This window comes from Arvicola amphibius, chromosome 4 (assembly GCF_903992535.2).
Source record: "Arvicola amphibius chromosome 4, mArvAmp1.2, whole genome shotgun sequence".
In the NCBI taxonomy this organism is placed as follows: Eukaryota; Metazoa; Chordata; class Mammalia; order Rodentia; family Cricetidae; genus Arvicola; species Arvicola amphibius.
The window spans coordinates 91040031-91052228 of NC_052050.1; the positions used below are offsets into that span (position 1 = coordinate 91040031).

General features: G+C 47.2%; 1 protein-coding gene across 9 annotated transcripts in view; it reads right to left on the reverse strand.

Moving 5' to 3' along the window:
- Abca3 (ATP binding cassette subfamily A member 3) overlaps positions 1 to 12198 on the reverse strand; it is a 56081-nt gene that overhangs the window by 20766 nt on the left and 23117 nt on the right. For all 9 annotated transcript variants that reach the window (XM_038325230.2, XM_038325232.2, XM_038325234.1 and 6 more), the window contains 9 exons: positions 12018 to 12138; positions 11019 to 11192; positions 6896 to 7077; positions 4666 to 4809; positions 4112 to 4241; positions 3220 to 3374; positions 2804 to 2959; positions 2408 to 2618; positions 1208 to 1358 (listed from right to left, as the gene is read on the reverse strand). In XM_038325230.2, coding sequence (XP_038181158.1) covers positions 1208 to 1358; positions 2408 to 2618; positions 2804 to 2959; positions 3220 to 3374; positions 4112 to 4241; positions 4666 to 4809; positions 6896 to 7077; positions 11019 to 11192; positions 12018 to 12138 — 1424 coding nt within the window. The remainder of the gene's footprint in view (positions 1 to 1207; positions 1359 to 2407; positions 2619 to 2803; positions 2960 to 3219; positions 3375 to 4111; positions 4242 to 4665; positions 4810 to 6895; positions 7078 to 11018; positions 11193 to 12017; positions 12139 to 12198) is intronic.

Below are 12198 nucleotides of genomic sequence, written 5' to 3' on the forward strand. Positions count from 1 at the left end.
TAAGTGGGACAGACATTGGTGCAAGGATTGTGGGGTACTGATGAGAGAGACCTGACCATGTGCTTTTCAGAGGATCGTGAAAAGGACTCTGGAGCTTTGGCTAGAAAAGCCATCGAGTTCACATTATATGTTTTGGGAAAAATACAGATGAAAGATGTTTGTCTTGTGACGTTCCAGAGGGAAGTCTGAGTCACTTAAAGACTCTATTAGGGCCGATGCATATTTTGAGTTAAGAATCTGTGGTTCTGGTCACAGGGAATGAAGAATTAGCAGTGGTCAATAAGATACCAGAATCACAAACGTGAAACCTTTTCTTTGTTGGGACAATCAATGCTGGTCAGCTGGAGCCGAGAAATTAGCTGTGATTGAGAAGAGAGCAGCATCCCTGAGGGGAAATCTTCAGGCAAGTGTTTCCTCAGGGTCAGCACACAGAAGCTGTGGTCCAGAGGCGGCCACGGCTGTACCATACGCTGACAGTCATGTGCAAGTGTTTCCCAGCTGGTACTAGTACTGAAGGTATAAGGGGTTGTGGAGAGCAGCTGAGGCTTGGCACTGTGTGGCAGGGATGGGAATTCTTGAAGAGAGCCCAGGAGAAGCCGTTGGTCAAAGTGCAGTCCAGTTGCAGCAAGGAGCATGGGATGAACACCCAGGACAGCAGCAACTGTGGCGTGGAGCCAGCCTGTCAATAGGAGACAATCTGTATGTGCTGCAGAGGGTGGAGCCAGAGAAGAGACCAAGTCCTTCTGAAGAGGCCTTGAGTGGATCCCAGACAGTGGACGCTGCCTTATTTACACAGGTGAAATTTGATTTTGCTTTGATTGTGACTGTACCCTGGTTCTTCCCTCTTGAAATAAGAAAGTATTTAATGAAGCTGGGCAGTGGTGGTGCACACCTTTAATCTTAGCACTTGGGAGGCACAGGGATCACTGTGAGTTCAAGGCCAGCCTGGTCCACAGAGTGATTTTCAGGACAGGTTCCAAAGCTACAGAGAAACTTTGTCTCAGAAAAATACCAACCAACCAACCAATCCAATCCAATCAAACAACAACAACAAAAGAAATACCAGACCAGTGGATGCTTCAGAACCCCCATTCCTGGGCCAGAGGATGAGAGATGCTCAAGCACAGTCATAACAGAGAGGGCACAGAGTCCTCCCAGCCATGGGACCTTCCAGGGTCTGTATCTGTGCACTCTCTAGGACACGTACCTGTGTGTGCTTTCCCTGGGAAGAATAAAGGACAGCTCGGCCCCAGCATGGCTTTCCAGCATGGCATTGGGGACATGGTGGTGTATTAGCTGAGAGATACCTTCAGGATTGCAGTGTGGCTCTTTCACCAGTGTCATGTGGTAGCCAGCTCCTGGAACACATGGATCAAGTATCAGGCCCTTTGGTGGCCCCACTGCTTCTGACATGCCACATCTCTGTGGCTCAAATCAGACACTGGCACACTGGGTACAAGTGGACCAGAACAGGTTCATCTTGGGCTCTCCCATATAGTGTCACCTCCCACAACCTATGTGGGGAAAAGTGTTGGGGAAGCTGGGTCACTGAACGCAGCCAGGTTCAGTGACCCAGAGCCAGAGCCTTCCAGAGGATAAAACCACCAGCAATAACCTAAGCATGCGAGTGTGTCTGTATAGTAGGATTCATGCAGATCATGGCTGCAAGGAAGAGATACAGCAGGAGCCATGGGGCTACACTGCACTCATTGAGCTCTGTCTGGCTTCTTGTCAATAATGCTTTTTAGAGACGAGGGTGTTGGACCCAGGACAATCAATGGCTTGGCTAATTGGGCAAACAGGCAAGAAGGAACAAGCAAAACTCTTGAGGCCCTAGTAAAGATGGACAGAAGACACTCTTGGTAAAGATACCTCAGTATCTTCACTAGGCACATGGCCACTTAGGATGACAGGGCCCCTCTCTAGCCCTGGCTAGACTGGGGAAATCTCTAGGGGTAGGTGCTTGGCACGGGAGAGGTGAGGTGAGAACGCTGGGGCATTTTGTGGGGAGAAGTACTCTTGTATGAGGGGAGGAGACAGGCATAGTTAGACCAGGAGGTGACAACAGAAAGCCACGAATTCCACACAGCAGGGGGCTGAATCCTGACTCGTGACTCAGCCTGTGGACTGGGTTGTGCGATGAATACTGCTCTTAGTACAAGCAGCACGAAGGAAAGCACCCATGACTACTCACAGGACTCCTGCCCTGGGCAGTCCTGTTGTGGCTTAAACAAGAGCCCTACCTAACTCAAGGTACTCTGCCCTACTATCCCCACTGGATGGACAAGAGAAGAGAAAGCTTGAAGATGGCCTTGCCCAGCCACTGTCGGGACCCTTCGCAGGGGGTAGTGGCACTGGCCCTGTCATTAGACGGAGCTGACCTGGACTCCGCCTTCACACTTCTCACCATATTTCTGCTTGAGGAACAGTGATGACCCACAGCACTGTAGCTCCCCCTTGGCCAAGATGGCGATGCGGTCTCCCAGCAGGTCAGCTTCGTCCATGAAGTGAGTGGTCAGTAGGATGGTGCGGTCGCTCTTCTGCTGCTGAAGAAGGTCCCAGATGGCCCTCCTGGAGACTGCATCCATGCCCGAGGTGGGCTCGTCTAACATCAATACCTGGAGGGCAGAGGTGAAGCCTTGTGACAATGACAAAGCCATGTCTCAGGCTCCGGATGGCTGTTCTGTGTGGCCTTCTGCAGCTTGAAGTGGGGGTTAGTAAGATGTCCTCACCACCCCTGGGTCTGTCCTAGTATAGGTGCCTGACTTGGCTGCATCAAGAGGCCAGACCCCCTTCCCTATACCTTGGAACCGGCTACGAGGGCGATGCCAATGGAGAGCTTGCGCTTCATCCCCCCACTCAGGAATTTGGACCGCAAGTCCCGCTTGTCCTCCAGACTAAGGATGTGCAGCATCTGCTTGACTTCTTCAGGACACTTCTGGAGAGAGAGGCCTTTCAACTGAAAGGCGGGGAGGGGAAGTACGAGTCAGGTGGTGATAATAGGTGCCAAACCCTCTAGCAGGTTCTCTGGCCCAAGAGATATCTTCCCTTGGCACGAATGGACTCTGCTCATCCACCTAGGATTACCCTTGCTTCTATGGACTAGCTCCTCAGAACAGACTACTGAGAGGCTGATGGAATACTGGGACAGCTGCAGAATCCTTGGTATATTAGCAAGGGAACAGTCACTACCCATGTGTCTTTGTTACCCTAACTCACCTGTGCATAGAAGTAAAGGTGTTCTGCAACTGTCAGGTTGTCAAACAGGACATCGTGCTGGGGACACAGGCCCAAACTCTTTCGGATTTGAACCATATCTTGGGAAATTTCATACCCATGAATATAAGCATGTCCACTGGTAGGGGGAAAGAGACCTGCAGCCAAATCAAAGACCCCCAAGTTCATCATGAAAATCTTGTTCCCTTGTACAAGGTACAATGACCTCCTGACTCAGCTAACTCACTGCCCCCATTTTACTGAGGATTGTAACCAGAAGACAGTACTGGACCCCTGCACTCGGCTACGTTAGGCTCTCTCCAGCAGAGCAGTAGGAGACAGAAGGACAGGACCTCAAGCTCTGTTGCAGGGCACACCACTGTTATAAACAAGAAACTCACTCTCATGCACACAAGTGTGTGCAGATACTGACTCCATCACTGTCACAAGCCCCACTCTGAACGTCAAGGTGTGTGCTGCTGACAAGCACCTCAGTGTTTCAGGAAGATGAGGAATAGCTTCACATGGGTGAAGTGTACAGGGGATGAAGAGTCCCTTCCTTTCCTCCTCGTATCCACTCCACATGGATGTACATCCCCAGCCCAGCACAGCTCTCTACAGTGGGATTGGGTGGCTGGAGAATTAGCCGTACTTGTCTTTACTGATCCCACCAGGTTTGGGCATTCATAGACAGGCTGAGAGCAGGATGGGAACCATTTAAAGGCTCCCCGTATGTTCCCCTGGGCCATGGGCCTAAAACTTTACTGGGTATAAACATTCCACTTCTCACAGTGAAAGAATGAAAGTCATATGAGAAAACAAATCCATGGCTGATGGAAAGTAGCCAGAGGGGAAGGGCCTGTCTGTCATAGATGGACATGGAGCTACCTCTCACCTGTTAGCATGGACATGGTCGTGGTCTTGCCAGCACCATTGTGGCCTAGTAGGACTGTTATCTGTCCTTCATACAGGTTCAGGTTCAGGTCTCTGATGCCCACCTTGTCCTTATTACCCACTTGGAACACCTGTAGGTAAGGCAAAGAGCTGCCTTGATTTCCTGTGGTTCTCAGGGTCTTCCTTTCCCTTTGGGCCTAGCATCTCAGGACATTAAAGCAGGACAATGAATCAACACCCAGAACAGAACTGTGGGGCAAGGCTACATCCCGCTGTTAGTCCCTCCATGACTTTCTTCTTGTTACTGTGCATCCAGTGTAGCCTGTACTGAGTAGCTAGTGTAAGGCACACCCAGGACTAGATGGTCACAATGCCACAGCACCACAACGCTAGCCAACCTGGGGCCAGATGTGGTGGGATGGTCTGTACCCTGGAGAGTGGGTCAAGAGCAGCTGCGGGGATCCCATCCTCCTCCTTCAGGTGTTCAGGAGAGCTGCAGGGAGCCAGGCCTGGAGAGAGCACCTCTAGCTGACTGGTCTGCTTTCAAGGCCTCACCTTAGACAGATGCTTGATTTTGATCCCAGCTACCAGGTCCTCTGGCTCGGCTTCAAAGTACTCGGTTCTGAGAGCCTTTTCGGGGTCACTGTCTTCTTCTTCTTTCCCTATGACGGTCCTTGGGTTCCCGCACCAGTAGGAGGGCTGGGATGCAGGCACGTGGGGATCGGAGTCATTAGTGCCAGTTCATTTTATTTGTGATCAACAAAGTAACTACCATTGACACACTAAAGACGTGCAACAACGTGATATCATTGCACCTTCACAGGGTGTATGGCTGAGGAGACAACACCATCTTTATACTGAGTCCCTGCATGTTTTCTGATTTGACTATACCTGGGAAAGCTCTATTTCTTGCCTTCCTAATCTGGTAAATGGGCACAAAAGTGGACTGTTGTGAAATTCAGATTTAACAAAGAGAAGGAATTTGTCATCGTTATGAAGAGACATCACTGAATAGCCCTATCCAGAGTACTATCAGAGCCTAAGAGGAACGGGGTTGTATCTCTGCCCTCTCTGTTCAGCAGTGACAAGCTCCCTGTGGATGGAGGAGGGGGTGTGGGGGACGAGAGGATGTGATGTCTGCTGAGGATCTATTAATTCTGTCCTCAGTTCTGATGGGCACACTGCACTGGTACCAGACACATCTCGTATGGAAAGTGACTGTGAAGTCAGAATGGATTTCACATATTTAATGGCATTTTCCCTCCATAGCTATGGACAAGAGTAATGTCTGGCTGGGTGGTGGTGGTGCACGCCTTTAATACCAGCACTCAGAAGGCAGAGGCAGGTGGATCTCAGTGAGTTCCAGGGCAGCCTGGTCTACAGAGCGAGTTCTATGACAGACTCCAAAGTTACAGAGAAAAACTCTGTCTTGAAAAAAAAAGTAATAATGTCTGTCTTCTCTAACAACAGGTGTCACCTTGCATTTGATGGAATACAATAGCTGACACTTGACAAATACTTGCTGAATCAAAAAAAAAATCGAAAAGCACTGGACCTAATTATCAATTGGAAGTTGCTAGTGTATGATGGTGAACCCTGACCTGGGGATACTACGTCACCACTACAAATGAAGTTCACTCATAAAAACGCTATATATTTAAGTAGAAAAACGCTTCTAAACTAACAATACACTTATAAATATGACTAGATAAAAGTCTAAGAACTATAAATAGATGCTCAGGCATATGCATTTAAAATAACAAACACTGCTATAATAATAAAAGCACATTTCATGTCTGGTTTCTAATATGGTCCACTTTTATCAAGCAAATTGTCTGCAGGGGCCAGGCAGGAAGTGCACAGGACAAGTGTGCAAAGGCCATGAGGACTAGTCCTGTCAACCCAGCGTCATCTAGAATCACACAGGAGACAACCTTCTGGGCATGTCTGTGAGCAAGGTGGGAAGACTCACATGATACATAGGTTTCATCGTTCATTCATGACTGAAGGAAAAGGAGAAAATGAACAGAGCACCAGCATTCAGGATATCTATCTCCTGAATAGAGACACTATGTGACATTGTGTTCCTGTTGCCGTATCTTCCCTGAAAATGAATAAAATTTATGCCCTGGCAATGCTGAACTCAGGACCTTTGGAAGAGCAGGCAGCACTCTTTATCGTGGAGCCATCTCTCTAGCCCCTCAATAGAATGGATCCTCCCGCCCCAAACTGTAGCTAGAATAAAACCATCTTTCCTTAAGATGCTTTCATTAGGTGTTTGTCAATGAGAAAAGCATTACAAAGGCACAACCAGGCATCCACAGTGCTCCTTTCTAGTAGTGGGAAGTGCTATCTATTTCAAAAGTGTGGTTCCCATACCCACAAAAAAAAAAAGCTTCATTGTTTTGTAGGCAGAACAGTAAGCTATTTGTTTTTATGCTGGGGACAAACCTCAGTGTTTATAGGCGAGGTCCTGGCCTTAAACCTTGACATTATTTCTAAAAATTAAAGATTTTTCATGAACAAGGATGTGAGTTTGCGGGCACCAGCGGCTGTGTGCATCAGTCTGTGTCCTTGCATCTCAGATCCTGGGGATGAAATCTGTCTTTATCCTATGAACAAACCTTAAGGGCCCTCGGGACAGATATGCACAGGTCAGAGTTCCCTAAGCCAGCCCTACACAGGTATCATGAACTGGAACTGGAAGGGGTCCTGTATGAGTGCTGGGGACACCTCTGTCCCCCAAAGAAGTGACCTGCTTGAAGAACAGGGCATCAGCACTCACCATAAGGAAGAAGTACCAGGGCTGGGGCACGCCAAACTGGCCTGGGAAGACAGCCTCCACGTACCAGGTCACCAGGCCGTAGAGCGCCGAGTCCAGCAGCAGCATCCCCAGCACTTGTCCAAAGCAGAAATCATCATCCACGTTGACAGGGTTCAGGAGGTCACGCCACTGAATGCCAGTGCCTGAGGATGCACCAGGAATAGTCCATAACTGTCTGGGCTGTCTGGGAGGGGCAAGACTCTGAAGCCCTTGACAGCACCAGTATTCATGCTTGTATGCATATTGCCCTGTGCTGCCACCATGAGGTCAGCATGGCTGTTTCTTTCTGGGCTTTGTAACAAATCTGATAACCTTCAAGTATTCTTCTTCTTCTTCTTTTTTTTTGAAACTGGGTCACATGTATTCCAGGCTGACCTCAAAATCCCTGTGTTGCTTAGCATAATCTTGAACTTTTTCTCCTTTTGGCTACACCTCCCACGTGCTGGTATTACAAATGTGTACCACCACACTCAGCTTAGGCTGAGTTAGGGACGGAACCCTAAGTAGACACAACCAGCTGAGCTACATCCCACCCCTAGACAACTTTCTTCAAGTCTTGAAGACAGTAGTAAATTTAAAAAATTAGTAAATTGGAATACTATCAAAAGCTCATGACCTTGCGCTAAGGACATGGCTCAGAAGTGAAGAGCAATGGTACTTCTTCCAGAGGACCTAGGTGTGATGCCTTCTGTAATTCCAGTTCCAGGGTATCTAACTCCCTCTTCTGGCCTCTGCAGGTAATGCATGTATGGAGTGCACAGAAACAAACGCAGGCAACTCTCTCTAATGACATCTTTAGTTTTTTAAATTTATTTTTATTTTTTATTTTTTTAGATTTTCAAGACAAGGTTTCTCTGTGTAGCTCTGGCTGTACTGGAACTCACTCTGTAGACCAGGCTGGCCTTGAACTCAGAGATTTGCCTAACTCTGCTTCCCAAATGCTGGGATTAAAGGCGTGTGCCACCATTGTGTGGCTATCTTTTAAAATTTTAAAAGCTCATAAACTTTGCATTTTATTGGTTACATGTTTACACATACATACATAAATGCATATCTATATACATAGGTATACAAATGCATGCACACGAGATCTGGTGTTAGGTCAGTGTGAACCAATAAAACCTAGTAAACTCAGGACTATTATGAAGCTCTATAAAGCTCATCAGTGAGGAGCTACAAGGCACATCAGTGTCATAGCCCTGAAAGCCTGGACCTAAGCATCTAACAGTCTTCTGTTGGCCAGAGGACCCTGGATGAAATGTTTGCTCCACAGCCTTGGTGAATATGTACCCTCAAACAGCTAGAGAGTTGTTTATTTTAAGAAAAGTCACATGCATATATGTGACAGTTGTGTAGTTTGGTTCTTGTGGGACTCTTAACAGTGGGGACAGGGGCTGTCTCTGACTCTTTTACTGGCTTTTGGGACCTTTTTTCTCATACTGGATTGCCTTGCCCAGCCTTAATAAAAGGGAAGGTTTTTAGTCTTACTGTTCTGTTGATATTATGAGAGGCCTGACCTTTTCTGAATAGAATTTGAGGAGGAGAAGTGGATGGGAGGGGGGCAGCAGAGAGGAGGTGGTAGGGAAGTACTGGAAGGAGAGGAGGGAGGAGAAACTGTAGCCAGGATGTAAAATAAACACATTAATTAATTAGTTAATTAAAAAGAGAAGAGTCACTACACAACTTTGAAAAAAAAAAGGTGTTGCCGGGCGGTGGTGGCGCACGCCTTTAATCCCAGCACTCGGGAAGCAGAGGCAGGCGGATCTCTGAGTTCGAGGCCAGCCTGGTCTACAAGAGCTAGTTCCAGGACAGGCTCTAGAAACTACAGGGAAACCCTGTCTCGAAAAACAAAAAAAAACAAAATAAACAAAAAAAAGAAAAAAAAAGGTGTCATACATTGAGATTCCTCTTTGGAAATGGTCTTTTATTTTTAAAAAGATTTATTTTTATTATTTTTAAATTATGTGTAGGCAGATGTTTATGGCTGCATGTGGGTATGTGTGTGAGTTCAGGTGCCAGAGGAGGCCAGAGGTGTCAGATCACCTGTACCTGGAGTCAAACAGTTGTGAGCTGCCTGATGTGGGTGTTGGGACTGAACCCCGATCCTCTGAAAGTTCAGTAGGTGCTCTTAAATAATGAGCCATTTCTTCTACCCTGTAAAAGGATTTTTTTTTTATCCTTGCCCCCACCTCCTTGGTGTTGGGATTACAGACGTAAAGCACTGCCATGTCTGGCTTTATTCAGTGCTAGGCAACAACCAAGGCCCTCATAAAAGGTAGTTGTTTTGTTGATGTTTGTTTGCTTGTTTTGTTTTATAAGACAGAGTTTCACTCTAGCCCATGTATGGAACTCACTATGTTTCCTGGGCGGCCTCAAACTCACAACAATCCTGCTGTGACTTCCTTAGTGCTAGGATTACCTTGCTCAGTGGTATGGTTTGAATGCATGGCCTTAAATTCATCTGTTCCCAGTTAACAATGTGAGAGACAGCCCTCATAAATGAACCAAAGCTGCTGGGCTGTGGTGGCACACATCTTTAATCCCAGCACTCAGGAAGCAGAGGCATGCGATCTCTGTGAGTTTGAGGCCAGCCTGGTCTACCAAGAGAATTCCAGGACAGCCAGGACTACACAGAGAAACTCTGTCTTTGTTGTTGTTGTTTTTTGAGACAGGATTTCTCTGTGAAACAGTGTTGGCTGTCCTGGAACTCACTCTGTAGACCAGGCTGACCTCAAACTCACCTCTGTGAGTCCCCTGCCTCTGTCTCCTGAGTGCTGGGATTAAAGAAAAGCCCTGTCTTGAAAAACCAAAAATAAACAAACAAAAACAAACCCACAAAACAAAACAAAGCAAACAGCAAAAGGACCAAAGCTGTCATAAAAAAGGTCTTAAGGAATGGTTTTCCCTTTTGGTCTCCTGCCCTATGAGAAACTACATTCATGATGCCATCTTGGGAACAGGTGTCCCATCTTCAGACCTCCCAGCCTCCAGAGCTATGAGAACTAAGTTACTCTTTCACACACTACCAGCCTCGGGTGCTCTGTGACAGCAGCACACACACATCTGACCAGAAGGGCCTCATGCAGTGAAGGGAGAGAATGACTCCCAACAGCTGTCTGCTGACCACCATACATGCTCTGGGGCACATGGATGCTCCTGTGTGTACATACATGTTCACAATAAAAAAAGTAGTAAAAAAAGTTTCTAAAGGGAATGGTGAGATAGATTAAGAGTTATTTGCTGCTCTCGCAGAGGACTGGAGTTAGATTCCTGCACCCACATCAGGTGATTCACAACCCTTGTAACTCCAGTTCCAGGGGACCCAATACCTTCTAAATCTGTAGGACCCTCACTCACATGTGCACACCCCCTACACACACACACACACACACACACACACACACACACACACAGTTGAAAATAAAAATACACTTAGAAGGCAGGGCAGTGGTGAAGCACGCCTTTAATCTCAGCACTTGAGAGGCAGAGGCAGGAGGATCTCTGTGAGTTTAAGGCCAGCCTGGTCTACAAGAGCTAGTTCCAGGATAGGCTCTAAAACTACAGTGAAACTCTGTCTCGAAAAAAAAAATACACTTAGAAAACTTTCAAATACAGAAGGAGGAAGAGAATAAAGCTAATTGGTAAAATCTAGTCATTGGAGCTGGAGAGATGGCTCGGAGGTTAAGAGCATTGCCTGCTCTTCCAAAGGTCCTGAGTTCAATTCCCAGCAACCACATGGTGGCTTACAGCCATCTGTAATGGGGTCTGGTGCCGTCTTCTGGCCTGCAGGCAGACACACAGACAGAATATTGTATACATAATAAGTAAATAAATATCTAGTCATTGGACAGAGCAGTGGGGTGACTGACACCTCTCGTGTTGTGTTTGGCTCCTAGTGGCCTTATCTGAGCTACTTCCCCATTAGTCTAGGGCCAAGCTAAACACCCTAGCTCAGGTGTTCCAATCAGTTTGCTTTCCACCTGATGTGAGTCTAACTGTTAGAAACACTTTTGGCAAGACGCTTCTTACGAAGCTCCAAGAATCAGCAAGGCATGACTTGATGACTTTTGAGGACAAGACTTACCTTTGGCTTCAAATTTTCCTATGAGCTGGGCTCCCATTGCCATGGCAACATTAGATAGGAGACAGGATAAGAGCTTTTGGCTCAGGGTCATCCAGTTGTACCGAGGAGCCACGAAAAAGTAGGGGATGAAGGTGAAGTAGTACAGGAAGCCACCCACGGCAGCAGCTATGTTGGCTGTGGGGAGAAGGAGCATAGGTGCCATGAACTTGCTAGGAGGCTTCTACGAGCAACAGTGGTCAGACCCCACCCCACCCAAAACCCAGCACGGGGACTACAGCGCCTTCTGCAGTATTAGCCCCTCATGCAGATCTTTGCCCACCTGCAGCAGCACACACACACAAATGTGTACACATAAAACACGCTGGCAACAGCTTGAATGTAAAATAGCAACCGAGCTACTATTTTGCATATGTTTTTTAAAAACAATAAAATTACTTAATAGGGAGCTTGGGAATTTATACTGATTTTTCAGAAAAATTTAAAAGCATTTAAGCTTAAAACTAAGAATAATTACTAGGAGAAATGTAGTTTGTGTATTACAAGCCATCAGACAGCCAAAAACTATAGTAAACTTTCTCTGTCCAACAGAAGTCATCAAGGAAGAAAACATAAGCACAAAATGACAAGAAGTTGAACACAAAATTCAGAGAGCAGAAACGACTTGAGTGTACAGGCAGGTGAAGCTTTTATTGCTTATATCTCAGCAGTCCACACAGTCACACTTGCCTTCTGCCGACTCCCCTTTCCCTGTAACATCCTGCCGCTCCTCTCTGGCCCACAGCGCGTGCTCTCTGCCCTCTACCCATCACCTGGCTCCTTCCTGGGGGATTCTAGGAGGCTCTGCTATGGCCTTTATTGTATTCCTTTCTGCCTTCCTCTCAAACTCAGCCTTGGGGTCATCAAAATGCATCCCTCTGACCCTGTGACCATGCATAAAGCCCCTTGTTTCTCTAGACCTGCATGACCCCAGCCCTCTGGACTAAGGGGAACAGGACTCACCTTTACTGAAGAAGGTACTGACCATGAAGCTGAAGGAGACAGAGGAGATTGCAAAACACAGCAGGAAGACCAGCACCAGGGAGGGGTCGCTGTTTGAAAGGACTGCTATGTCCTTCTTCACCTGTAGAAGCCAGAGTGGCAGGGTGAGGCAGGGATGGCAGAAATGAACAAAGAGGGGCCT